Below are 26,974 nucleotides of genomic sequence, written 5' to 3' on the forward strand. Positions count from 1 at the left end.
TGGGATTGCGGAGGCATGGGAGGAAGAGGTGGGGCAGTGGTGGGGGCGGGAGGAGGGGATGAGGCTGAGTGGGAGCCGTGGGGACTCCAGGTGTGAGGGTTCGGTGACTGTGACCTTTGCTCAGGGCCTCCTGTGTGCCAGCCCCTAGGTACACACGTGTGTACCTTGCCTCACAGGTGAGGGAGCTGAGGCCCACAGAGATGAAGTGATGTGTCCGCCTAGCAAGAGGCGAGGTCAGGGTCCGAACTGAGACCTGTGCCCGTAACCAGTGATGGCAGCAACACGGTGTGGTGTGGCCCCTGCGGGTCCATAGCCTCAGTAAAATCAAACAACCAACCTCAGCGTGGAGGTTTCCAGCCTAGTCCCGGCGCTGGTGCTGACGCGGAGCCCCGGAACGGGCACCCTTTGTGAGGTGGCCCTGGGAGCTGGCAGCAGGTTCTGTCCTGCTGGGGGAGGGGCGGGCAGAAGCCTGGAGCAGGGGCCCAAGTCGAAGATGGTTCTCGCCATGCTGGGGGCTCTGTACCCCAGGGCCGCGCTGAGCCGCTGCCTCCTCAGCCTGATCCTGGCGGCTGTGCTTCTCCGCCCTGAGGCGCTAAGGTAACTCCTGGGGACACGGGGTCAGGGCTCCACAGGGCCAGGGGCCTGGAAGGTGGGGACTCTGCAGTGCGGCCCCACCCTGGCCCGTTTCCCCCCTCTGCTGGGAGGCGGTGGTTTGCCTTTGGGGCCTGGGCTGAGCACCCCACATCTCCCGCAGGCCTCAGCGATCTGTTCCTGAGGAATTTTCAGCCCCCCTGGAACTCCTGGAGCCACTTTCTGGCCTGGTGGACGGTAGTATCTCCTCCTTCCCCTACCCCTTCCCCTCCTCTGCCCCCAGCCCTACCTGATGGGGGAGAGATGCCCTAGGAGAGGGCGCCCAGGTCCAGCCTGAGGGCCTTCTCGTCCCAAACGGCATCTGCCTGGGGACGTCTTCAGTGGACGCAGAACAGATTCTCCCTCCCACTCATACCCTCTTCTCTCTCCTTAGACTATGGGGTGCGACCCAAGCACCCATGGCCACGACGGCCTCGACCCCTTCTCTCCTGGGCCCAGCAGCGCAAGCGGGACGGGCTGGACATGGCTGAGTATTACGATGCACACGTGTGACGGGAACCCCTTATAAAGCTATTCTGTACAGCAACGGCTTGGGCTTTCCTGGGATGGAAACGAAGCGGGCGAGGGAGGGGGTCCAAGCAGACAAGCAGATGAGGCCCACTGCGGGCCCAACAGGAAATGGCACTTTAATAGTTGTGGCCAGCGTAACAGGACCGAGATGGGGCTACTGCCGAAGCAGCCAAGGGGCCTGGCGGGCCTCCTTTTCCTGCTGAGGCGGGGCCCCCTGCGGCGCTCTCCCTCCCTGTGAGGCAGCACCCCTGCCAGGGGCCGGCATGCCGGTGATGGTAGGAGCCATCCAGGGGCCACACAAGTGACAGGGCTGGGGACATGGGCTGCACCCCTGCCTGCTGCCGTTTTCCTTGCTGCAAAGCCCTCGGGAGGTGGCTGGGCTCAGCCTGAGCTCAGGGCCCTTCGGGAGCTGGGGGCGGGGGTGGGGTGGGCACTCACAGGTGGCGTGAGCTTTGTAGAGGCCCGGAGGCCCTGGCAGGGAAAGTGAGGGAGGCCCAAGAAGAGACGGAACCCTCCGCTCCGAGGATGGGCACCCTTCCTGGCCAGAGGCTTAATACCACCCCCCAGCCCCACTCCCTCCCAATCCCTGGGCAGCCCGCTCCGTCCTCCATAGATGAATCTGATCCCATATATTACGATAAACTGCATTTGCCTCTCCCCATAACCCCCACCCTCCCCCACCCTCGGCCAACAGCCCCCCACTTCCCCATCCTCTGGTAGTGGCAGGTGGCCCTCCTCAAGCAGTGCCATGTCCTGTCAGCAGCCAGCCGTCCTGGCACTGGCCCCAGGGCCCAGGGGATGCAGAGGGCGAGGCAGCGCTGCTACTCCAGGTAGATATCTTCTGTGGGGCAGGTGTACTCCACGAACTGCTTGTAGAACTGCTGGAACGCTCTCCTAGGAGGCAGGCAGACACACCAGAATGACTGGGGAGGAACAGGATCTCGACCCAGGGTTTTCACACTGGAGCCTCGGGGTACCCAGATGGGGCTGCGCCTCCCCCAGCCAGAGCTGCTCAGCTCTGTTCTTTGCACACAGTGTTTCCTGAGTGAGATTTCAACTGAAGAAAGGGCCCAGCAACCAAGAAGTTTGGACCTCAAGACCACCCAGCCCTCTCTCCAGGCCTCTGTGACCCAAGGACGCCATGCCGAGTGCCGGGGAGGACTGAGGGATGCTGCCAAGCATGAGGAACGTGTTCGGGGCCTGAGACCAGGGCTGGCTACAGGGCTGGGTGCTTGGCAGGACACACACACACACATACCCCACGGATTCTGCCAGGGCTTTGGTGGATTCTTCAGACACAAAGACATGGCAGGCAAACCGGTGGTCGGCAGGGTGCTTGGTGATGAACCCAAAATACCTGTGGGAGGACAGCAGTCTGTCTGGGCGGGACGGGGGCTCAGAACCCTCAGGCACACGCGTGGACCCACGCCCTGAACCACCACCCACGCCTTGACCTCTTCCCCGTCGTGTTCTTACTTGTTGTTCTTTGGATGGTATCCGCAGAAAGAGATGTTTTTTAACTGGAAAAAGTGGCTACATTTATTCCCCTACAGGAGGGAGGAGAGAAGAGGGTGGTCATCAGCCTGCAGGGGCACAGGTTGGAGGTCTGACGGGAGAGCGGGGCCAGGCCGGGGCAGTCACCTTGGCCTCCTGGGAGTCGTCAGCCTTGACGCCTATCTTCACGCCCCGCACACTGATCTCTAGGACGCAGCTGGAGGGCGGGTTAAAGTGCACGGTGAGCCGGCGGGTGGTGGCAATCTGTGGGTGAGGGATGGGAACATGAGGTGCTGGGTGGCCCTCTCCCCAGGAGAGGATGGGGACCGGGCTGGGGGTGGGCACCCTCCCCAGTGGAGCAGGTACCTTTTGCATAGCGGCACAAAGGACGTCATTGCCCTTGTGATAGGGAACCTGGACTGAGCCCAGGAACTTCACCCGGAACTGGTCCACCCAGTCGCTGTTTTTGGTCAGGGCTGGAAAGCAAGCGTGGAGTGAGGAGTGGCAGACCCAGCAGAGGATGCACCACCCCGGGCTGCCTCGACTTGGCGGCCTCACTTTTCTCGATTGTGAGATGGACCTGAAGTCACCACTGCCCGGCCCCCTTCTGGGTGGTTGAGATCTGAAGCACAGGTCCGCCTGGCAGCAAATGGGGACCCAGTGGCACCAGGTGGGGGGACGGAACACTACCTGCCATATGTTCAGGCTCCTTGGTGACCTCGATGGCGTAGTAGGCAGGAAAGATGCCCCGGGCACCCGTGCGCATGTTGTAGGCCTCGTACCAGTAGTCCTCAGCCTGCAACTCCACCAGCAGAGGGTCATCCACTTCCAGCTCAAGTTCGTCTTCATGTCGAGGCACAAACCTGATCCCAACAAGGAATTCACCACCCAGGCCCCTCCAGCCAGCCATCTGCTCCCCACCCTGAGGTCAGGGGGTTGCGTCGGCATCACTGGTTCAATAAACATTTGCACAGCGTCCCATGTGCCTGTCACTCCCTGGGGGTGGGGGGGGTGAGACCAAGGTCAATCAGACATGCATCTGCCATGGAGGAACTTGCAGCCCAGGGAGCAAGTGACCAGGGCCACTGATAAACTGTGAGAGGTCACAGGAAGCGAGTATTTTCCACATGGAGGAGGGTGAGGGGTAGTGGGTTTTGTGTGTGGTCAGGTGTCTGTTGGGCACCCTCCTGGGCCCCTGCCCCGGCCAGATTAGGTGCTCAGTCCTGGGCTCTGGGCAGCACAACACATTGCTCCGAAATCATCCACTCCATCCCTGAACTCCGAGTTCCTAGAGGGTGGACACTGTCCACCTGGGGCTGAGTGGTGGGGTTGGGTCTAGGCCAGGGGTGACGGCAGAGGCAGGGAGGGTTTGGCCCCAGCTGATGCCTGGCCAGCCCGGCCCTGGGGCTCTTACCGGAATACGGCCCGATGGCTCTGTTCCTGCTCCTCCCCGTTGATGACGCAGGAGAAGAGCCCGAAGGACTCCGCACCTGTAGATGAGGGGGGCGGGCTAGGAGAGGGTGGTCCCAGCTCCGGTTGAGGCTCGCGGGGCAGGTAGAGCGCTTGGTCCTAACGCATTGAACCAGATGGACCTGAGGCCACCTCCCGGGGACACCCTCACCCCGGTCCCCACACGGCTCCCTGCTGCCAACTTACTGGAGGAGCGAGAGCGGCCACTCATGAAGACGTTCAGGAACTTCTTGGAGAAGTGGACGTCGGGTTCATCGGGCGTGGAGTCCTCAGAGAGGCAGGCGGGGGGCCGAGGCCGGGGGGCCTCCTCGTACTCCTCCCCAATGGCCGACTCGTAGGGGGAGGAGGCAGAGGCGCAGTTGTCGTAGACGGTGGCCGAGTCGCTCTCGTCGCTGTAGTCGCCGAAGCATGGCCGCAGGCTCACCAGCTCCAGCTGTGCGTGCTCATCCACCACCAGCGTATACTTGACCGAGTCGTAGGACAGGGCGCTGGTGTCCGAGCTCAACGAGGCCCGTGGAGGCGGCGGCGGCTCGCCCAGGCTTCCCCGCCATCCTCCACCTGGCAGCTCGGCCCGCTCCGGGGACGACAAGCAGTCGAAGCCCTCGTCCTCCTCGCTGATGGAGGGGTGTGGCCGCCCTGCAGTTGCCGGGTAAGCGGCAGGGTCTGGGTCGGAGCTGACCGACATCCGGCTCTCAGCTGGCGGCAGGAAGGCGGAGTTGGGCTCTGCAGGGTCTGGGGGCCTCTGCACTGGTGTCAGGTAGATCTCCTCGGTGGCCTCCAGCCGCACATCCGCCTGGTAGTGGATGCGGTCTCGATGCGGATGGCCCCGGCCAGCCGGTGGAGCAGCAGGGGGGCCACCAGGAGGTGCCATCTGGGTGGCAGCGCTTCGGCGGCAAGGGCTGTCGGTGGAGGTGCCTCGATCCTTGGTGGGGGCGGGGCTGCTTGGGGGCGGCAGCTCATCGCTCAGGCAGATGTGCTCATGTGGAGGTGTCTGCTCCCCTGGAGAGCAGGCAGGGCAGTGCTGAAGGCAGGTGCCTGGCCCCTGACTCCGAGGCCTACCTGCTCCCTCCACTCAGCATGTGGACACAGACACCAAGATGGAGCCTCCGGGGCAGTAGGCCTACGGCAGGCTCTGAGGCCAGTCCTCTCACGCCAGCCACAGCCGACAGCGGCTGGGCCTGCTCAGACCTGTGCGATCGGCAGTTCACCTCTACCCAGCAGGCTGGAGACTGCTGGTTTGCTCTCTGCAGTGGGGACTGAGGGCACGTGGAGGTCCAGGTAAGGGAAAGGGTCACGACTTACCTGTCTTCAGTGGTGAGGATGATCTCGACACCCGATCCTGCCAACTGTGCTTCTTGCCCAGGGAATTATTATTCAGTGTGTCCTGTGCAGGGAACAAAAGGCCCTTGTGACAGCAGCGCTCAACAGTGCCCGGCACAGGGAGGCCCTGGCCCTGCCCCCATCAGGCCATCCCTAGGCCATTTGCTGCTCCCCCCACCCCTTAATACTTGCCAAGGGCCTCACCCCCAACCCTCTGGAGCAGGCGGAAGGGGTGGCAAGTCACAGTCCTCCCAGCCAGGGCTATTGGTGCGAGACAGACCACCCCCTTGGCTCAGGGAAGCTGGCCAACCCTCGGGGGGATGCTCTCATCAGCCTCAACAAAGGTGGTGATGGCCAATGTGAATGGTGGTGAGTGGGGGGAGGGGCGGGGAGAAGCAAGAGCCATCCAGGGACAGAGCCAGACCGCCAGTCTCAGACATGGAGGGTTTACAAGGAAGATGCCCACTTCCAGCCCAACTCCCCTGGAGCTCAGGAGCCTATGGCCTAGGGAAGGGGCAGGGACATTCTAGGAGAGCCAGGAGGAAGGCTCTCCCCAGCAGCTCCCCTGGCTTGGGGGACTGGGATGAATCATACAAACGACGAATCCAGAACATGGTTTCCCCCCCCCCCCCGCCCCGAGAGCACGTGACAGAGGAGTGACAGATGTAGTTGTCAGAGGCCTCCTTCCTGGATCTCGGGGCCACCCACCCCACATTCTCAGCCCCCTGGGACCCCTCTCCACGATGCCTACATACAAGGTCCCCTGCACACAACTTAGCCCCCTCCCCTGAGGACACCCTCACAGGCTCTCGCATGCATGAGTCTGGCTGCCAAAACCCACCCGAGAGGATCCTGGGAAAGGGACCAATCCTTTCCCTGCAGCCCCTGCACCCTCCACCAGCAGGCCCAGCTCCCTGAGCCGCTCCTCTGTACCTCTCCAGACTGGGCCTGGAAGACAATGGGCCCGGCCGGCTCTCCCCCACCCTATTCAACCTTCTTGGCATCCAGCCACCCAGTCCAGGGGCCCTAGGCCCCCAACCCAGCCAAGCAGCTCCACCTCCCATTTCTCTTCCCTGCCTTCTGGGAATCCCCAGCTGCCCACATTTCAAACTGGCTGCTGGTCCCCATCCCCAGCTCTTCACAATTTCCCATGACTTTCCCCCGAACTGACCACTTCACATGACTTTTTCTTCAGGCCCCGCTTCTGACCCACCTTCACCGGGAACCCCATATCCTTGCACACCCTCAAAGCCCTGTTCTCTTACTTCCCTACTTCTCTCTTCACCCGCATCCTTCCACTGCCCCTCTCAGCCCTTTCATTCCTTCAGCCTCTCCTCTCAAGGCTCCAAACCCTGCCAGCCCCGCTCGGCCCCTCTCACTTAGGACAGACTCTACTTGCCCTCAGCGACCACCTCCCCAGGGACCTCCCCCGTGGGAAGCTACGGAAGGTGTCAGCAGGCCCGAGACTTCTCCCTCCTCCGGACTGGCAAGTGACTCTTCCGCAGCCCCTCCTGCTCCCCGGCCCGTCCGGGCCTGGACCCTGAGACGGCCGGCGCCCCGAAGACCTCCCGGGGCACTGCCCCGGGGCACCGCCCCCTAAGCCCCGCCCCCAAGCCGCTGGCTCCTCACCTGAGACCGCGGCACCTGCGGGAAGAGGTTGAGCGTGGTGGGCCGCTTGGGCCGGTACGTATCCCCGCCGCCCGGGCCCTGGCCCTGACCCTGGCCGCGGGGCGCCGTCTCCTGGTGGGGCTCCGCCTCAGGCGGGTTCGCTCCCGGCCGCCGCGCAGCACGCTCCTCCTCGTCCTCCTCTTCGTCGTCCTCAGCGCCAGGGGTGTCCCCCGCCGCGTCGATCAGGTCCATCTGCAGCATCTCGGCCTGCAGCCGGCTCCCCCCGCCGCCGCCGCCGCCGCCGCCGCCGCCGCCGCCGCCGCCGCCGCCGCCGCCGCCGCCGCCGCCGCCGCCGCCGCCGCTGCCGCTGCCCCCAGACAGCAGCCCGGCGCGTGGGGGCTGCTCGGCGCGGACAGAGGGGCGTCAGGGGGCGGGGAAGGGGCGGGGCCAAGGCCGCCGCGCACCACCCCCCCACGCGGGCGAGTCCATTCCGCGGCCGCAAAGAGGGGGACAGAGGGAACGGAGCAGGAGCCCCGCGAGAGGACCGTGCCCTCCCGCGCCTTCGAGAATGCGCGAGGCCGCCTCCTCCCCACGTCAGGCAGCGCCTTTTGCAGTCCACACTTCTCCCTCCCCACGGTCCCCCCTTCCCGACTCTTTGCACCCTTCCGTTCCCTTGGCAACGGCCAGTGACCTCATCCGGGTAGTAAGCCGAGCCCAGAGTGAGGTCACCGCTGTTGCCATGGGGACGCAGGGTCGCCGAGGAGTTCGGGCCCCACAAGGGATGGGGACGGGGTTTTGAAGGGGGCAGGGAGGAAAACTGAGGAAACAGTCTCAGCCAGGAGGGCCTCAGTGCAGACAGGAGGACCTGAGCGCGACTGGAAGAGGGATGCTGAGGGGGAGGAGCAAGTGGCAGGCACCTGGACGAGGCAATTGCACCCCACCTTCCTCGGTCCTCAGGCTGAGGCCCCTCCAACCTGAGGTTTTCTCTCAGGCCAGCCTAACTTTGAGAACCCCGTTCAGAGCCCCGTTCTAGTTCCAGCTCTACCATTAACTCCCTGGCACCTTGGACAGATCCTCTGACTCTCCAATTTCCCCACCAGTTAACTGTCTCCCCACTTCCCTGAGAGGTGAGGACTCACTGGCAAGAGTACTTGATGGCCCCCTGGAGCTTGTCTAAGGCCCCACAGGGTACGCCCCGAGCTAGTACTGCCTCAGGGTCCTGCTCGTTGCAAGGACCACCCTCTCCAAGGATCTGCTTGTGCAAGTGGAAGTCGAGAAGCTATGTTAGTCCAGAATCAGTGGCCTCTGCCTCCAGCGCTTCCTGGCCTGGCCAGAGGGTGGCGGGTTGGAGTACAGGGTACTGGAGGGTTAGCCCCACCCCTTGGTTTCCTCTTGCCTGGCAGAACTTACAGAATCTCTGGGGGCAAAAGGAGATCAACATAGAGGCACCCCATCCCAGCTCACATGGCAGCTCTCCTTTGCTAACCATTCTCCCAATACCATGTCTACTTCGGCTACCCACCCTCTAGGGGGCTGAGAGAAGCTCTGGGCTCTGCAACCTAGCTCCGCACTTGCCTTCCGTCTCCTGGCTAGCGGCCCCTTCTTCCTGGGGGGGGGTGGGGTGGGTGGGAGGGAGGCCCAAGCAGGAGGGGATATAGGCATACACATAGCCGATTCACTTCATTTCACAGCAGAAACTAACACATCATTGTAAAGCAATCATACTCCAATTAAAAAAAGAAAAAAGACATAGGGGGATTCTTATCTGACTCAGTCTCTCCAGATGCTGGGGACCTCCTGGCAGGAGTCAGAACTTTGGGAGCCGAGAGAGCCATCGGTCCTATGACAAAGCCATGGGGCCCAAAGCAGCAGCAATGCTGGATTAACCTTCTAGAGGGACCTTTAGGACGGTGGGCCAGAGAGGGTCTTCGAGGCTGTGTGGTGTGTTTGGTGCAATGGTAGCCAAGGGAGTGCCCTGGCTCTTTTTTCCTGCCCCAAAGCACTGCAGATTCCACCAGACTCCACCCTGCTCTGCCTCAGGCCCTCTGCCAAGGCAGCTTTGGAAAGGATTTAGGGTAGTCCTGAGGCTTCCCTTAATTCTGGCCCTAACTGCTGCTGTCCTAGGTCTCAAGACTTCCTGCTCTCTCCCTTCTTGTGGGCAGTTGAAGGAGCTATCTCCTGCCTTAGCCCCTGGCAAAATAAATAAATAAATAATAAATTAAGAATCTGAGCACTCAAGATGTGCCAAGCATTGTACTGGATGTTTCCTGCATGTTATTGCATTTAATGAGGGTGCCACACAGACCCTGAAAGCCCCTCTAGATATGGGGACGCCTTCAGTCCTGTCCCTACCCATCCTGCCACTCCACTCAGGGAGCCCACCCTTACCCGTAAGGACAGGGTGTCTTTGCACTGCAGGCTGATGCCGCACTCATCGGTGATCTCGGAGAGGTCTTCATCCTCAAACTCCTCCAGGCTGATGTCATGGGTGAGCCTGGTGGGGACAAGAAGCCAAAGTTACCACTCAGGGGATTGCTGCCATCGGGCCGAGGCCCCCTGATGCCTCCCTAGTACCTCTTCCAAGGGGCAGCCCCTCGAAGGCCCATCACAACCCCCAAAGGATGGGACCTGGGGTCTACCTCTGCCAGTGCAAGGGGTACTGAACAGGCAGGGAAAGAGTTTGGGGCTCATGTCAAAAGGCAGGCCTCCTAGGATGACAGTGGAAGGGGAGGCTCCAGGTTACCCCAGCTCTTCCCAGCTGGGAGTTGTCCACCCTGCTGCCAATCAGGAGGCCATGCCTAGAAGGCCCAGCTGGTCAGAGCCTTGGCTCTGCCAGAGAAACGGCTCCCAGGGTCGAGGCAGGTGCCAAGGCCAGTTCACCCGTGGAAGAGGCAGAGAGTTGAGAAGAGGCTCCAAGGGATGCCTGGAGGGGGGCTCCCTGTGCACGGCAGTGACAAAACCCCCAAGGTGCTGGCAGAGGCCCCACCCCAGCCTCCGAGGAGAGCTCCATGTCCCCAGCCCAGGAAGTCCCATGCCTCGTAAGCCCTGGGAGCAAGTGCAGGGGAGTCTGGTGTCAGTCTAGTTTCAGCCTCTTCTAGGAGAGACCATGCCCCTGTTCTGTGTCCTTGGTCTCATCAATTCGAACACAAAATCCTCTTGCCTGGCATGTGGGCCCCGAACAGGAGGCCGCCCAGCTGGGGGCAGGGACAGGGGGATGTGTCCTGAACGCAGGAAGCAGATCAAAGCACTTCAGCGAGGGAACGCTAACTGGCTGTGTTAGAACCCTCTCCCCCCAGGCCAACCCTGGGCCCCAACCCCAGACCGCAGGACTGTGCCATCCCCTGAGGTGCCTGCTGGTCCCCTCCCTGCTCAGCCCCTGCCCCGGGGACCCTGCCTGGTTTGGTGTGGGTGGGACATTGGGAGAATTCTGCTAATGAAGTTGGGGAGAATTCTGAGTCTTTTCTTCAGTAAGACCAAGAGACGGAGGCATAGAGAAAGGAGACCCACTAGTCCAAGGTCACCCAGGAGAGGCGGTGGGCTCAGCCCCAGGGGGATCCTAGGAGGCCACACCCTCTGCCTCTCACCTCAACCAGACCAAACGGAGACCTGCAGCTCCATGGAGCTGCCCCAGTACTTCCCCTCCCCCACACCGGTCCCCACACCCCTACCAGCTCTCCCACTGATCCTCCAACCAGCTGTCATTGTCTGGGCTGGAATCCATCTTCAGCACCAGCTGCATGGAGAGCCCAGCCCGGCTGGGGGGCTGCGGGGCCCTGGGGCCGCCCTCTCATGCCCAGAAGGGTGGAGGTGCCAGGGCTCCGGACAGGGCTGGGGCCTCGGGCCTCCACCGCCTGGGTCTGCCTTTCTGAGTCCAGCCCGCTGCAGAAGGCTGGGGAGCTCATTAAAAATAGATGGGCTGGGAGAAGAGGCAGCGGCTGCCGACCCGGCCCCGGTCCCAGCTCTTCCCAGCCAACCCTCGGCTGCAGGCAGCTTCCTCCCCTGGCCCTTCGCGCTGCCGCCGCCGTCAGCCTCCCCGCCGCGGGATCAGGTTACTGCAATCGATGCCACGGCTCCACCTGCCCTTCCAATGCCCCTGTCGGGGGCTGGGGTGGCCCCCCTCCCTGGCCCAGGCTTGTAAGCAGACAGCAGAAATCTGGGATGTTTCCCCGCAAAAGCCAGCCCCTGATCTGCTTTAAAGGGCCAGCACCACAATTAGGGCTCCTGGTAGCAAGATGGAGGGGCTTCCAAAATCCTCCACAAATGGACGCTCCATCCGCACAGCTATTCGCTCACCCCCATACCTCATCAGAGAGGTTTCTTCACACAGCGCTGCCTGGGGTGGGTCTGGGCTGCCTCTATTGCCCACCTGGGTGCCCCTCCCCAGGGCTCCATCCTTCAGTACCCATCCAGGAAGTGCCTATGGGCACCGGAGGCGCCACAGCCAGGGCTAAGGCCAGATCGTATGTGGATATCTCACAGCAGGGCAGGAAGGGCAGCTGGGGAGCTAATGAGCCTCCTGGCACTGCGGGGTGGCGTAAGCAGAAGCTGGAAGGTCCCCGGAGAAACAGCGGGCGTGGCGGGGGCGGGGAGCTGGACGGACATCGTGCTCTTTAAGGCCTCTCCTGACCTGGAGCCCCAGGGTGGTAGGTTTCCAGGGCTGGGGGAGGGTGTGGTGTGGAAGTAGGGGTAGGGTGGGGAGGACAGCCCAGCCCAGAAGCCAGAGCAGCACAGGGCGGCATCTCTGGCCCTGGGATGAGAGCCCAGGGGCGGGCACTAAGCAAATGGTTAATATACACGCTAGCTGCCTGGCCAGTCACAGAGAAGTCACTCCTGGGACTCGGTCAGCACCAGGCAGCTGCAGGACCACTGGGTGTCTAACCCAGAGGTGCCCTCAGACGCCCCCTGCTCTGCTGGTGACCTCTGCACACATCTGCATCTCCTCGTCCTCACTGCCCAGCCTGGTCTAGCTCCTGCCTCTGCAGTCCCAGACCCCCGCACTGGCCTGCCTGCCTCAGTTTCCCCATGCCAGCACCGTCCCACCCCACCCGCCACTATCAGGAGGAGCTGTCCGAAATGCCGCCCTTTCGCCCCCGACTCAAAACCCTCCAAGATGCCCTGCTAGTGGCCGACTCCTCGGCCTGGCATCAAGATCTGCAGCTCCCTGAGCGACTGCCTGCCTCTGGCGCCCGCCTCCCCAGTGTCTAACCCAGCGCTTGGATGGAGCACATGGCAGGCTCTCAACCTGTGCTTGTTGGTAGAAGGCTCAGTTAAGCCTGCTCCTCCAGGAAGCCCTCCTGGCCCCCTGTGTCAGTGCCTTACAGCCCTGCGGGCAGCACTCACTGGTCCCCTGTCATTCCCCTTGCTCGTGATTGGCATCACCCTCTGCGTGGAGGCGAGGCAGTGTTGGGGAGCAGACAGGACGAGGCCTGCATCAGACGCCCTCCCTCCCCTCTCAGGAGGCTCCAAAGATAGATGGAGCTCACACCCTGCCCCCACCCTGCACCCAGCCGGTGGTGAATAAAGGTCCCCTCCCTCCCACTGAGGTCTGGAGGGCAGAGCTGGTGAGGTCATCTTGCATACACCAGGCACCCAGTGCGTGTCTGCTAGATGTCCGTCAAGGACAACCTCAGCCCCCACGGGCTCCTCTCAAACCAAAGTGTTCAGGGCAGACCTGCAGGGTCTGGCTTGGACCTGGGCTGGGGCTTCTCAGCTCATCTCTACACACCTGATCTCAGCATCACCCGATATTCCCACTTCCTGGGACAGCAGGTCTGGGGGCAGGCAGGGACAGCTGTGTCAGATGAGGAATGAGGTTAACTGAGGGCAGTGGTGGAAAAAGCACTGGGCTGGGGCTCAAAAGCCTGCACTTGGGACTTCCCTGGTGGTCCAGCGGTTAGGCCTCTGAGTTTCCACTGCAGGGGGCATGGGTTCGATCCCTGGTTGGGGAACTAAGATCCCACATGCAAGCGCGGCACAGCCAAAAAAAAAAAAAACCTGCACTTGATCCCTGGCTCTGGTGGGGTGGGTTAAGGGAGCTCCTTAATCTTATTTTTTTCTCATAAGCAGGCAAGATGGTGGAATGGCCGCCATATCAGGCTCGGAGGCAGGAGGCCTGAGATCAAATCCTGATTCCTTCGCTTATGAGAAGCAGCTGCCCCGTCTCCTGAGCAGCTGCCGTGCCCTGGCCACCAACCTTCTTTATGCTCTGCATCTCCCTGCATCCTCACTCCAGCCTTGGAAGAGGGTTTTTATTCTGTCCATTTTACAGATGAGGAGCACTAAGGCTCAGACTTAAGATGCCATAGGTCCGCCGTTTCCCCATATATAAAATGAACCCTCCCCATGTCTGGGTGCTGGTAAATTTAACTGAGTGGAGTGTTTGTGAATTGCAAGGTGCTGTCAGGAGGTCACAACCAAGGATCAAGGGGCTTTACTGATTATGGAGTCCCCTTTGCAAGTCATACTCCTCCCACCTCCCATCCCCCAGCCCCAGCCCCAGCCTTAGCCCTGCCCTTTCCTCTTGCTTTTCCAGACACCAGGTGTTCTGGGTCTCTCCGATGAAGCCCTGGGATACCCTTCATGGAGGGAAAACTAAACAGACACTTTGTCCCTCCAAGCTCAAGAAGGGCAACTATGGGGAGGAAGGAAAAGATGGAAGGGAAGAGGGAGGAGGGGAAGGAAGGAAGGGAGGAAGGGAGGAAGGGAGGAAGGGAGGAAGGGAGGAAGGAAGGAAGGAAGGAAGGAAGGGAGGGAGGGAGGGAGGGAGGGAGGGAGGGAGGAAGGAAGGAAGGAAGGAAGGAGGGAGGTTCCCTCCTGAAGCCACTGATCCACCTTCCCCATGGAGACCTGAGCCCTGAGCGCCACGAGGCCACCTCTAGATCTGGAGACCCCAGCCCTTCGGAGGCAGCCGTCGCCGATCCATCAGACCTGCTTGCCCATTCCGGTGAGATGGTTCCTGAGGTCTCATCCACATTAGCATTTGGTAACTCGATGTCACAGGTTTGGTCTCTGGAGACCTCCCTGACCTTTGGCGTCTATCTTTATATTCCAGGCCCCCTCTTCCACGTTAACCTCATCGCCTCCTGCTCCGGTGCCCCAGTCCCTTCCTCTGGCCGAGCTGGCCCCTCACTGCACTCTGAACATGCCATCCTCAGGCTCCCCTTCCCTGAGCCGAGCTCCCCTAAATGAACAGACAAGCCTCTGGTGTTCCGACGTTCATGTCATGGCGTTTTCCCTTGCCACGTGCTGTCACATCTCCCTGTTCCTCTCGTTCCACCTACAGCAGCTCTTTCTAATCTGCTGTTTCAACCCAGTAGTAGGTGGAGTTAGACGTGCATGCGAAGTGAGGGTTAAGTGGTAAAGTGCTGAGGCTTTAGCTGAGCAAGGCCAATCAGAGCCAGGCGTCTGGTTGCTCAGAGGCCATTCCTGTCTTCCTGCTCCTGGCTCTCCTCCTGGAGTGAGGTAAGGATGCCAGCGGAGTGACCTTGGGTCCTGACCATGGTGTCCCACGGGCCCCTCTCATGACAGGGGGCATCTGTGGTCCAAAGGTCCAGCCTGTCCCTCTGCTGCCTTCTGAGTGCTGAGCAGAGCTGCCCAGTGGGCTCTCAGACACGTGCCCAGGCTGCCCTACTCTAAGCAGCTTCCCCACTTCCCTCAGGCTCCCCTACAGGCCGTTCTCCGAGGGGCCACCAAAACCAACATTTGAAATGCAAATCTGGTCTTGTCACCCCTCCCCAGCTCAGAATCCTAACAGCTTCCCCCAACCCTTAGGGAAAGAGGCCAAAATTGTCACCTGTGGCCCCTCCCTTCCCCTCTGGCCTAGTTCATTGCCCCCCCCTCCCAACTCTCTAGGCTCCCTTAACAAAGCCTCCTCTCACCTCCCTGATCAGGCCGAAGAGCCCTGCTATGGGCTGGGTCCCTCTTGCTGGTGTCCAGGGTCACTGTAATTTTACTTTTGGGCTCTGCAACCAGTGGTGGGCTCCCCTTGGAGGCAGTCCATCCCTGAGGGCAGGATCGTGTCTCTTGACCAACAATGGGTGGCGCCTGATACAACAGGTACTTAGTGAACATTGTTGAATGAATGAACCACTGGTGTCCCCAGGTCTTTCTAGATTTCACCCTTGGAAATCTTTGTGTCAGTTCCCCTTTCAACTCAACTTCCTGTGTCCCCACCCCTCACCTGCATCAGAGTCTGGGGTGGGATGTGGAGGCCTCGGGGAAGGTGGCACTGGCTGGAATGGGGGCGAGCCAGGCCCAGCGTCACCCTCAGAGCCCTCTCTCCATCCCACCCCCAGCTCTGGGTGGACCTTGGGGTCAGGCCGGGTTTGTTCCTCTGGTCTGGAATTCCCTTCTCAACTGTGTCCACACTGAGGTCATCTTCACTGAAAACTGAAACCAACCCAAGAAACAAGTCTCAGGAGAAAACCCTTACTTGGGGTTATCATGTGTCTCATCTGTTTAAACACTGTGGTGTTGATATGGAGCAAGAACCCTGGGATCTGGTGACTCGACTTTCAGGAAACTATCCTGAGAAAATAATCCCACCCAGGGAAAGACCTTTATACACAAGGATGTGTGTCCTGGTAACGGCAAACAGCAGAGCGGGTATGACTCTCCTTTGGGATGAACGTTATAAAGTCTGTGAACTGGGACTTCCCTGGAGGTCCAGTGGTTAAGAATCCGCCTTCCAATGCAGGGGACACGGGTTCGATCCCTGGTTGGGGAACTAAGATCCCACATGCCGCGGGGCAACTAAGCCCGTGCGCCGCAACTACTGAGCCTGCGCGTCACAACTGAGACCCGACGCAGCCAAATAAATAAAGTCTGCGTATTAGTGTAGAAAATGGCAACTAATAAAATGAGCAGAAGACGGAACGTGTCACCTTATGGCTCCACGTGATGATTCACACGCAGGAAGAAACACTGACAAAACACAGCTGTGAGATGTGGTGGGATCTGGGGGGGTCTCCTCTCCTAGTGCTTGCTGGGTCACACCTCCCGCCAGCCGCCCCTCACACAGATGGGTTTCCTGAGGGCATGAGACCCAAGGCCCTGTACCCTGTAGGCACTAAATAAATGCCTATTAGAGGCAGTGCTGGTTGACCCAGGCCCTGGGTGTTCCAAGAGAGCATCTGGTGCCGGATGAGGCAAGGCCCACGGTTGACGCTCCCAGAGATTTCCTGAACGAATCCAAGAGCAGGGTCAGGGGCCAGAGGTGGCACCCAGGATGGGCAAGAGCCCCTGGAGTGGGGACGGGGCCAGGGAACCAATCTGTGGGATCCACTGGGGCCCCAGGGATCCAGAGACCAAATTTAAGGCTCTGACATCCAAGAAGGGGGGTTGAATTCCTGCCCTGGCCACAACCGGCTGTGTGAGGCGAGTCCACGTTCTGTCCCTGCACTGGAGATTCATCGCAGCTGGCCGGGGCACTGCCCAGGGGCTGGGGCGCAGTGGCCCCGGCAGCCGCAGCTCTTCATCCCCCCCCCCCGCCCCAAAACGTGGCTGGCCCCCGGCCTCACCCTTCTCTCTGTCTCTCTGGGTGTGACGCTCTCCCTGAGGCTTCAGACCATCGCGCACTCTCTAAGTGGAGACTCCCAGGGTCTTTGGCCCCAGCCCCATCCTCTCCTTTGAGCTCCAGACCCCAAACCTACTGCCTGCTTGAACCCTCCAACTGGCTCCCCCAGTGATCACCAAGCTCAGATTCAGCAGGCCTCCGAGTGACTTCACCACCCTGCCCGCCAAACCTCTCATCTCCTGCAAGGCACCCCCTCCCTCGGGACCTAGCATCATCCTGGACTCCTGTCTCTCCTCCCCCCTCACACCAGGTCCCTCAAAAGTGGGTTAATCTACCCTCCCAGCAGTCTCCCAGCCTCCCTGTCCACTCTCTACCTGGCAGCTGAGATACCATCTTTTTTTAAAATTAATTTATTTTTGTCTGCACTGGTTCTTTGTTGCTGTGCGCGGGCTTTCTCTAGTTGCGGTGAGCGGGGGCTACTCTTCATTGCAGTGCATGGGCTTCTCATTGCGGTGGCTTCTCTTGTTGCGGAGCACGGGCTCTAGGCACGTGGGCTTCAGTAGTTGTGGCGCATGGGCTCAGTAGTTGTGGCTTGCGGGCTCTAGAGCGCAGGCTCAGTAGTTGTGGCGCACAGGCTTAGTTGCTCCGTGGCACGTGGGATCTTCCTGGACCAGGGCTCAAACCCGTGTCCCCTGCATTGGCAGGGTGATTCTTGACCACTGAGCCACCAGGGAAGTCCCCGAGATACCATCTGATACCGTCATTCCCTGCACCTCTGCTGGCTGCCCCTGCTTGCAGGTGGACAGGCCAGGGTCCCAACACGACCTTCGCGTTCCTGCATGCCCTCTCTCTGCGCTTGTGCCAGACCGGGCGTCACACACCCTGCTGGCTCGCTCCTGCCTTGGGCCCTCCCCCCGGGCCGCTCCCTCCCTCTTCTCTTCCCTCTTCACCCTTCCTCCTCTTGGGAGACACTCACTCACCCACCAGGCCTGGGTGGAGCTGACCCTTCCCTGACCCCTCCAGGCCCCTGACCCGCATACCTACCGCCTATCTGGTAAGGCCTTGTCTGTCTGTCTGACTACACTGACCACATGTCTGCACGACGGGGCCAGGCCCCTGTCAGTGGCTCTGGAGTGTCTCAGTGAGCCTGGCAAAGTGCAAGCACTTGTAGGTTTTTTGGGGGGCTGTGCTGCATGGCTTATGGGATTTTAGTTCCCTGACCAGAGATCGAACCCAGGCCCTCGGCAGTGAGAGCACGGAGTCCTAACCACTGGATGGCCAGGGAAATCCCACAAGTACTTGTTGAATGAACGAAGGAACAGCTGAGTGCATAGCACCTTGTGAAGAGATGAGTAGGGAGGGCCCTTGTCTCTCAAGCCCCAGGCAGTGTGGAAGCAAGAACACCACCGCCCCGCAAGGGGTCCTGAGGCCCCGGTGCTGCCCCAGCTCTGCGGCAACTTGCTGTGTGTTCTCGGGAAGCCACTCACCCTCTCTGTCTCCTTCTAAGTAAAAGGGGAGGAGGATGGGCTGGACGAGCTGACCTCTAAGGCCCTTCTCACCCGCGCTCCCCTTCCACACACCCCTTCCACACACCCCTTCCACACACCCAGGGCAGCTGCTCACTTTACTCCCCACGAGCCTCCCATGTGGGCTGTCCCACTGTCCCCCTCCTACGTCCCACTGTCCCCCTCCTACGTCCCAGCTCAAGGCATCCGTTGCTAAGTTTCTAAATTCTCTCACAGAATTTCCTTAAAATGAACATGTATCACTTTCATGTTCAATTTTCTTTTATTATTTTGTACGTTACAGACGTAACCTATGCTTGTGGTAAAAATAAGAAGTCAAAGAATACAGAAGTATGTGAAGTAAGTGAAAATCCCTCCCCCGACACCAGAGCCAAAGGTAACTACTAGTAACTGGTTGGAGTATTTCTAAAATCAGGAAAAAAAAAAGAAAAGCACATGTTTATTTAAACCAACTATCAACGAACAAACGCTCGCCACTCTCCCAAATCCACACCATGTGTCCCCCTCCACAAACTCTCCTCTGTTGTTTTTCCTCCAGGCCCTCTCTTTCCAGGGTGGCTCTGAACTCAGACTGCGTTCAAACCCCAGCTCTGCCACTTATCTAACCTCTTCATGCCTCAGTTTCTTCATCTGCGAAGTGGGGATAACAATAACACTCTGTTTACGTGGTTCTGGGCAGGACGAGATGCTCTTGCACAGAAAGCGCTTAGACTGGCAGCTGGGCAAAGTGAGGGCCTCCCAAAGCGGCGGTGGCGTTTACAGCGTGTTTCTCTGACAGTGTGCACTGTCCTCTGAACTCTCCAATTTTATCTTGAATTAAGTAAGAAACCACGAAGGCATTATTGGGCACCTACTCTGTGCTGGGCATTGGGCAAACCAAAGTTTAGGTATTGACTCCTTTTGCCTCCTGGAAGCTGACAGTGGTGCTGGGGGCACACACACGCGCGCACACACACGCGCAATAATGACAACAATAAGAACAGCTCTCCGTGAACGCAGCTCTTCACAGCCCTTGAAACACTCAGCATGTGTTGTCTCATCCAAGTCTTAGGGCCGCCCTGAGCAGGGGCCAAAGTCGGCGTTGTGGAGGAGAAACAGAGACTCAGGCCATTCAGCACCCACTCCTGGCACGTGGCTAAGAGGACTGAGCCAGGATTGAAACCCAGGCCAGAGCCACTGGAGAGCAGTCCCCACCAGGGGTTACACCAGCGGTCTGGGAGAGGCGGGAGGGGGAGCCGGCGGGGCGGGCCCTGAGGGGCTGGAGACACTGCCTTTATTATTCCCACACGCGGCCAGGCCGAGGAGTCCTGGAGGGCGGGCCCACGCCTCAGCCTTGGCGTACTGCCACTCTCGCCCACCGGGCCCAGGGCTGGACACACTCCCTGGCTGGCCCGCCTCGTCAGCTCCTCTCCCTAAGGCGTCCATGGTAACCTGCCTGCCAGGGCTGGGGCGGAACGGGAAGCACTGTCACCTGGGGATGGGGTAGCCGGTAGGGGGGGCCAAGCTGTCCTCTGGGCCAGAGGCAGGGCCTGGAGGTAGAGTGGAATGAACATGCAGACCCTGGTTCCAGTGCAGCCTCAGGCTCTGACTCCCTTGGGGTCCTCGGGCAAGCCACCCCACCTTCCTGAACCTCAGTCTCCTCATCTACAAAATGGGCGGGCCCATGCCCATGCCCAGGGTGGTTGTGAGGGTGACCTGAGCCAGCACAGGGAACACGCTTTGAGCCGTAATGAGCTATCTAAACGCCCGCTGGTGTGGAGGGCTGACACTTGTTGAGCGCCCGCTTGACGCACATTAAGGAATCAATATTAATTAGCTCACCTAACAGATGGGATTCAGAAAAGACAAGAAGCTGCCCAGGTCACACAGCTAGAAAGTGGTGGAGCTAGGATTTGAAGCCAGGCCTGTCTAAGCTCGGTGCTCTCCCACTACAGAGGGGTCTCCTGGAAGGGAGGCAGCGTTTGTGTCGAGGCGGTGTTTCATGTCAGTGGGGTCAGTCTCAGACCTCAGCCCCGTTACTCTGAGGCACTAACCCCAAAGTCCCCGGCCCTGGAGCCTTCAGGCTTGGCCTCCTCCATCTGGTCCCCTCCCTCTGGGCTCTTCCAGCCCAGCTCAGGGCCTTGGGGGAGGTTTCTAGTCCTGATGATGCCATTAGAGATTCCCAGGGGTCCCCGCCCACCTGAGGGCCGGGAGCCAGCAACCCCTTGGTCTGAAGAGGGGCTGGCGCCAGAGCCCAGCTGGGGCCTGGCTGGGGTGGGGGCCCCAGGAGAAGGGAAGGCGCCAGCTCATTAGCTGGAGAAACAATGGGGAATGCCGAGTCCTCTTTCTCGGAGGCTCTGGAGCAGTGACACCCTCCTCTTCCTCCTCTCCAACCGGCCGGGTTAGGAGGGCCAGGTTAGGAGGGAGGGACGTTCACCCCTTCTCCCACAACACCCTCTGCCACTCTCTGAACTCCACCTCCCAATTGCCTAACACCAGATGGGGGCAGGGAGAGAGGTGAAGGAGCAGCTCAGATCAGGGTCCTGGGTAGCTACCCCAGCAGGAACCATCCCACCAATACCCCTGGCTACTCCTGGGTGCTCCAAACCCGACTCCCTCTCTGCCACAGCCGGGCCTAGGATCTCGGGGTTGGGCCTTCTTCTGCACCTGCACACACCTGACCAGGGCCTTCTGCACCTGCACACACCTGACCAGATCAGGGCTTGCCCCAGTCCACGGAGGGTCCTGGCCACGCCAGGCCTGGGAGTTGGGCCCCTCTGGCCAAGCAGGACTGGGGGAGGGGCCTACGACTCCCTCCTTCCTGCACCAAGGCTGTCGGTCGCCCCAGGAAACTGGGACCCGCGGGGCACCCCGGCCTGCTCCCATCTCTATTCAGAAGCCTTCTGACTGGGCACAGGCAAAGCCCCAGACGGCCTGCCTCCTCCGGGATCTCAACGCGCACGCCAGGCCTCGCCGCAGCCCAACGTCGGGGAGAAGGCGGCCTCCGCGCCCACTCCTCCAATTCCAGCTCACGATCTCCTCGCCTAGGACACGGAATGGCGGAGGCAGCCGCACCACGGATATGCAGCGGCCATCAGTCCGGACCTGAGGCTGAGGGGGGGCTCTGGGCGCTCTGTCTCGGAAGGAGACTCCATCCCCACGCCGCCCTCTCGCTCCCGGGGTCTGTGAGCTGGGGGCACGGGGGTGGGGGAGCCCGGGCAGGTCAATCCTGGCCGAAGGGCGGGTCGCGGCGGCCGGAGTTTCTCACCTGAAATTGGGCGGCGACGCGATGTGCAGCCCCAGGAACGGGGAGGCGGCAGGCGGGGACGCGGCCCCCCCGCCCAGGCCGCCGCTCTCTCGCTCCGCCATTCTCCCGCACAGCCCTGGCCATCCGGGCGGAGCACGGCGCGGAGGCGGCGGCGGCGGCGGCGGCGGCGGAGGGGAAGGAGGCGGGGGCGCGGCGAGAGGTCGCCGCCGCGGGTAAAGGGCTGGGGAGGGAGCGGCGGGCGCACCTGCGCAGGGCAGGGCGCAGTTCCAGACCGCGCACCGCTCTCGGGACTGGCGCGAGCGCCACCGCGCGCGCCCCCGGGTTCCGTGCCGGGGTCTCGTGCGCCCCGCCCCCTGCCCCGCGAGCTCCGCCCCCCCGCGCGCGCTCTCTCCAAGGTGCTGAAGTCTCCGCCCCTGGTCCCCGGCTTTGGCCCAGCCCCGCCCTAAATCCCACACCGACTCCTCTGCCCAGTTCCTCCTCCCTCAAAGCCCTCCGTGCCCATGCGGGCTCTGCTTCTCGGTGTGGGCCTAGCGCCTGGGTATCGAATAACTAATGGTGGGTCCCTGGTCCCTAGGACCCTAGTTGACCCCCTAGCTGCAGGCGAGGAAATGAGGGTCAGGAAATGAGGGTCACGGAGGAAGGCAGAGAAAGGCGAGTGGGTGTTGGGAGTTGGCTCCTAGAGCAGACAGATTTGGAGTCAGGTGGTGTGAAATCACAGCCTGGTTCTCCAAGTGAATAGGTGGTGTGGCCTTGCGTTAGTGACAAAAGTCCTAAGGTTTGATTTTTCTCATCTGTGAAATGGGGACAATAATGGTCCATCTCACGGTTGTGAGGATGAAATGTAATACAAATGTGTTGTCACTGGAGGCTGGGAACGCCCCACCTCCAGCTGGGAACCAGGGCTAACCCCACCCTGTCCCCTTACCTTGAGGGGACCCTCTGTCCCAAGAACTCTCCCCAGAGTGTCTCCTCACTGAAGATTGACTCAAGTCTCCCTTCAGCCCCAAACACCTCTAATGGTGAATTGAACCCTCCCTTTTGGCTTCTGACTCTCAGCTTCTCCTCCCTGTGTCAGGACTTTCTGCTTTCTCCCTCTCATTTAGCAGCTCAGTTGCATTTCCTGCCGAGCACCCCCTCTGTGCACCCAGACGCCCCATAGCCAGCTTCTCACGTTCTCAGACTTGGGGCCTGTCCTCCTGCCCCCACAGTTGACTTCTTGGGATTCTTCCGGTGGTTTTCCTGCTCCTCCCAGCACCTCTGCCCCTGCTAGGTTTGGGCCATGGCTCCTCCTGGTCTTCTCTCCCCTAAGAGGACTAAGCCTGTGAGCTCTTTCACGGAGCATGGACTTCTGGATACTTGGGCTGCTGGCCACGGCGAGGCCCCCAGCTTTGGTGGGTCATAGAGCCTCTGGCCAGTCCTCACTGGCTTGTCTGGCCAGCTGAGAACCACAGAGGTCCTGTCCTTCTGAAGAAGGGGCAGAGCAAACTGCTTCACAGCTGTGGAATCCTATTTGCAAATCTAGACTGCCCACTGGTTGTGCCACCCAGTGGCACGACCCTTCGATTAGCACCCAGAAAGGAGCGGCAGGCACCTGTCCCACAGTAAGCAGCCCCCGAGCTCCAGCCCTGAGAACATTTCAATACTTACAGCCGAAGGCCTTGCTGCCTCTCTTCTCCCTGCCCCTGGGCCCAGAGGGGACACTTTACCTTTCCTGTCTTGGCTCAGGCTCCTTTCACTACACCCAAATGGTAACCACCTGCTGCTATGGTGCTGACTTTTCCTCCCAGGGAAGCAATTTTGCCATAGTGGCTAATAATTGTTCCTTAGAGTGTGTGCTTCTCTACTAGGGAGCCTCCTCGGGTCAGGAGCGTGCGCGCGCGCGTGCGCATGTCTGTGTGTGTGTGTAGGAAAACTCCATCTTCCAGAATCTCTTGCTCAAGAACAAAGGTATCTTAGCCTCCGTGGCCAAACCAAAGCCACATTAGAGAGAAGCCAGGAGAAGGGAGAGAGGGAAGGCCAGGCCCAGGTGTCAATGGGAAGGGGGCCATCAGGAGCTTCAAAGCAGAGCTGAGAATGAGACGCGTCCCAGGGTCAAGTTCCTCCTTTTCCCCTTTCTCGCTCTGTGCAAGGCAGCTTGTGATTTTCTTGGCCTGGCCCGAACCCCACCCCACAGGAATTTGGGGTGTGGGCTAACAAAGCTCTCATGTCCAGGGGTCCAAGACTAGACACCCTCACAGGAAAGCCCATGCACACCGTAGAGAGGGGCCGCTCTGGCCAGATGGCACGAGACAAAGTCAGCATCCAGGCTCTGGGCTTGTCTGTGGGCAGATCTGACTCCGTGGCCAGAGCCACGTAGCATCCCCTCTGCACCAAGCAGTTGCAGCTTACGTGGCTGAGCTGAGGTAAAGAATGGATTGAGCGCCTGGGGGGGCCCTGCCATTGACTGATCCCCAGCCTGGGGGTGTTTAAGTGGGCCGAGAGGCTGGGTCACTGCAGAACAGCACTCAGGAACCGCATCCTGGCCCTGGCGTGCTCTGTACCATTATGGCCGACTGACCTCCAACGCTGACCAAGCTCTGGAGTTTACACCACTAGGTGCTCCAGTTGCTCAACTAGGAGCCTCCCCGATCCTCCATCTCCCATCCACTCCTCCCTGCCACCTCCAAAGTGGCTGAGAGGCTCCTGGTTCAGCAGAACCAAGACGGTCTGACCTAAGGCTTCACGCGGGCTAAGCCCCACTGCCTCCCAGTCCCCAGACCTCCCGCAAAACTGACAACAGCACAACTCTGCTCAGACAGGATCAGACATTTATGGAACACATGAATATTCACAAACTGTGGCAGAAACACACCTTCCCAGCAATAGAAAATCTCTGTATAAAGTGCATTTGGCCTGCCACCATCTCCCCATGCTGGTCCTTGGATCAGGATTTGGGGCAATGCTCTGCAGGAGCCCCCAGGGACACCTGGGCCAGGAGACGGGAGGCGCGAAGCGATTGTGGAGCTCCAGGCCACTGGATGCACCCTCTCTTCACCCTGCCCCTCCCAGCTCCGGAGTGGACGCATGCCAGGGATGGTGGAGATGTAGGGGGAGGAGGTCCTGCCAACTTGTACCTTAGGGAAGAGAACCATCCTTAAATGGGCAGGAAAAGGGAATCGTCCTGACATGTGAAGGTGCTGCTAAATAAATACTGACTCTGGCCCTAAGCCCTCTGGCCTTCTCAGTTTCTCAGACTAGCCCTTCCAGGCTTGCTCTACTCTCCTTCTGACAATAGCCCCCGATTCTCTTTCCTCTTGGCTGGGGCTAAGGGAACAGTGAAGCCCCCAACCCAATGCTGCAGAAAAAGCCATCACTGGTGCCCTGTTCTCCCCACATGATTATGGGACATTTCTAGTGAGGGTGACATACATACAACAGTTGGACTCTAAAGGCAGCTCTCTGGCTGAGAAAGCCTGAGGACGTCTCAGGAAGAAGCCTGTCGATGTGCTGGACAGATGTAGGAGGCAGGGGCCTGACCCAGGGTTCTGGTCCCAGGACAGAGGACAGTGAAGGGCAGGGCTGGGGCCAAGGGAATGAACAGCTCTGAGGCCGGCGAAGGTCACAGGGGAGGTAGAGAGGAGAAGGCCCAGAGGCCAGCTTAATGTTACGTGTGAGGACAACGATCCCAAGAGGAACTGGCCTCTCAGCTACACACGCACACGCACGCACACACACACACGTGCACACACACACATGCACGCACGCACACACACACACGCTGTGGCTCAAGTGCAGGCCATGGGTGGAAGGAAGACTTGCTCCAGCTGACCGCACAGCCCTCCTTTTCATGGTGTCTTTCTCAGCACAGCCCCGACCGTGGAAGGCTGAGGTGGGAGGCACAGGCTGCCTCTAGAATGCAAGGCCTTGGCTTCTTTGGGTCAAACCTCCCACCTGCTGCTTCCGGAAGGCTTGGTGCGCTGGGTGGGATCTCGGCTTGGGTCTTTCCCAACTGTCCCCGGCAGTCCACCTGCCTGGGTCTTTGATGTCCAGCTACTGGGAGAGCTGGTGTGGCAGCTTGGTTGCTGACCAGCCCCGGGCAGGCTGTGGAATCCTTCAGAGCGCAGACTAGAATGGCTTCCCTGGCTGGTGTCAGCTGAGCTCGGTGGCAGCACCGAGATGCCATGGAGTGTGGCGGGAGGCGCCATGGGGCTTTCTGCCACCAGGAACCTGGCCTCCTCCCGGTGGAGGCACTTGAGCCTCCAGTCAGCTTTGGGGCCGGCTCTCAGCTTCTGGGGAACAGTAGTGAGAGCCGGCCTTCTACTTCTAACCTCAGGTTTTCAGCCCCGAAGAGGGAGATGTTCTTCTCAGCTATCATCTATGATACTGTGCATGCAGCACTCCAGTCAGGCGCCTGGCTGTACTTCTGCACGATGATGCAAAGTTTCCAGATCTGTCTACAGCCGCGTGCTCAGTCCCAGCTCCCCAAGGAAGAGTCCGGAGAACCCAGTGGCAGGGAATTTTAAAATAAGAAGCCAGGCCAGGTGACTATGTCTGGACACACCCGTCCCCTCCAGCCTGCCCAGGAACTCAGCAGAACCCTAGCTGCCGCTAGAGTCCCACACTCTGGACAAGAGCCAGAAATGCTTCCCCTGCTTGGCAGTCTGACATGAGGAGGGAGGGAGGGAGGGAGGGTTGGGGGGGCAGATGCCAGGATCCCAGCTAAGGTCCCACCACTCTAATATTCAGACAAGGCAGCTGGCTCACAGGGACAGGTCTGGGGTGAAAGTCACTGCCATGACCTCTAGCCTGGTGTCCAGAGGCTGAGGTAAGCTGCTACAGGTACTCCTCCAGCCCAGGCAGTGTTCGGAACCACAAGAGTGTAGACACATGCACATGCAAACAGGCGGGCACTCCTTCCTCGGCACACACGCACGCGCACACACACACACGCACACGCTTGCTCCATCTCTGGAGGTGATCAGCTGTTCTGCAGGTTGCACTCTGCTGGCACGGTGGCTGCTCAGGCACCCAGGCTTTGCTCAGAGTCACGGCACTGCAGCTGAAAGAGAAAAACAAGGGCAAAAGGGAGCGTTCAGGAGGCTCTCAGTTGCCCAGGGACACAGCTCCTCCAGCTGCTTCTCTGGGGAACTGGGAAGAGCCCAGAGCAAACTGAACGGGCCACGGTACCTGGGGACAAGGTTGTTGCTGGGATGCCAGCGGGTGCCTGAACACTGGCCCTCTGGGGTGCTGACGTGGACAAGCTGTCCCCCGCAGACCCTCTGGGCCTCCTCTGCCCCTTGCCTGAGAGCAGCAGAGGAGGGGGAGAAGGCCACGGACAGTCACCTGAGGCCTTGGGTAACACTTGCTCAGATATGACAAGGGCAGTTTCTGAATCAAGGCACAGAGGCCGCTGCCAGAGATGGAGAATCAGATAAAAATGGCTGGAACAGAAGCCAGCCGGGACCAGTCATCTTGAAGGTGAAGGCAATGCCTGAGTTCACAATCGGCCGGTGAGCAAATTTCCACACAGAGATAAGAGAACCCTGGCACTGTGCTAGAAGACTGAGGGGCGGGGCGGGGAGAGGAGACGCAAGGATGACTCATTTTAAAGATTTATAACATCCTGAATCTGGGGCAGAGGGAAGAAAAGGCCTC

At 60.2% G+C, this 26,974-nt stretch overlaps 2 protein-coding genes across 3 annotated transcripts; one reads left to right on the top strand and one right to left on the bottom strand.

Annotated features, from left to right (window-relative positions):
• The first annotated feature begins 429 nt into the window (after positions 1-429).
• FREY1 (Frey regulator of sperm-oocyte fusion 1) lies at positions 430-4,694 on the top strand. Its single transcript, XM_022592174.3, has 4 exons — positions 430-597; positions 755-828; positions 1,025-2,896; positions 3,065-4,694. The coding sequence occupies exons 1-3, from the start codon at positions 494-496 to the stop codon at positions 1,141-1,143; spliced, it is 297 nt and encodes a 98-aa protein (XP_022447882.1). The 5' UTR covers positions 430-493; the 3' UTR covers positions 1,144-2,896; positions 3,065-4,694.
• Positions 1,852-26,376, bottom strand: MAPK8IP1 (mitogen-activated protein kinase 8 interacting protein 1). 2 transcript variants are annotated; one of them, XM_089914896.1, is made up of 13 exons: positions 21,341-26,376; positions 9,442-9,547; positions 7,430-7,452; positions 7,075-7,354; positions 5,428-5,509; positions 4,312-5,124; positions 4,070-4,145; positions 3,346-3,518; positions 3,022-3,131; positions 2,803-2,919; positions 2,638-2,708; positions 2,420-2,518; positions 1,852-2,055 (listed from the first exon to the last, which is right to left on the bottom strand). In XM_089914896.1, exons 1-13 carry the CDS (start codon positions 21,439-21,441, stop codon positions 1,983-1,985), a joined length of 2,124 nt encoding a protein of 707 aa, XP_089771022.1. In that variant the 5' UTR covers positions 21,442-26,376; the 3' UTR covers positions 1,852-1,982. The 2 variants fall into 2 exon arrangements, with proteins under 2 accessions (XP_089771022.1, XP_022447849.2); XM_022592141.2 differs by lacking the exon at positions 21,341-26,376 and adding an exon at positions 10,722-15,668 and having other exon boundaries at positions 7,075-7,452.
• Between the last annotated feature and the right edge of the window lie 598 nt (positions 26,377-26,974).

The sequence above is a fragment of the Delphinapterus leucas genome, chromosome 7 (assembly GCF_059928025.1).
Source record: "Delphinapterus leucas isolate spDelLeu-1000000601 "Yukka" chromosome 7, BTC_Dleu_Yukka2, whole genome shotgun sequence".
In the NCBI taxonomy this organism is placed as follows: Eukaryota; Metazoa; Chordata; class Mammalia; order Artiodactyla; family Monodontidae; genus Delphinapterus; species Delphinapterus leucas.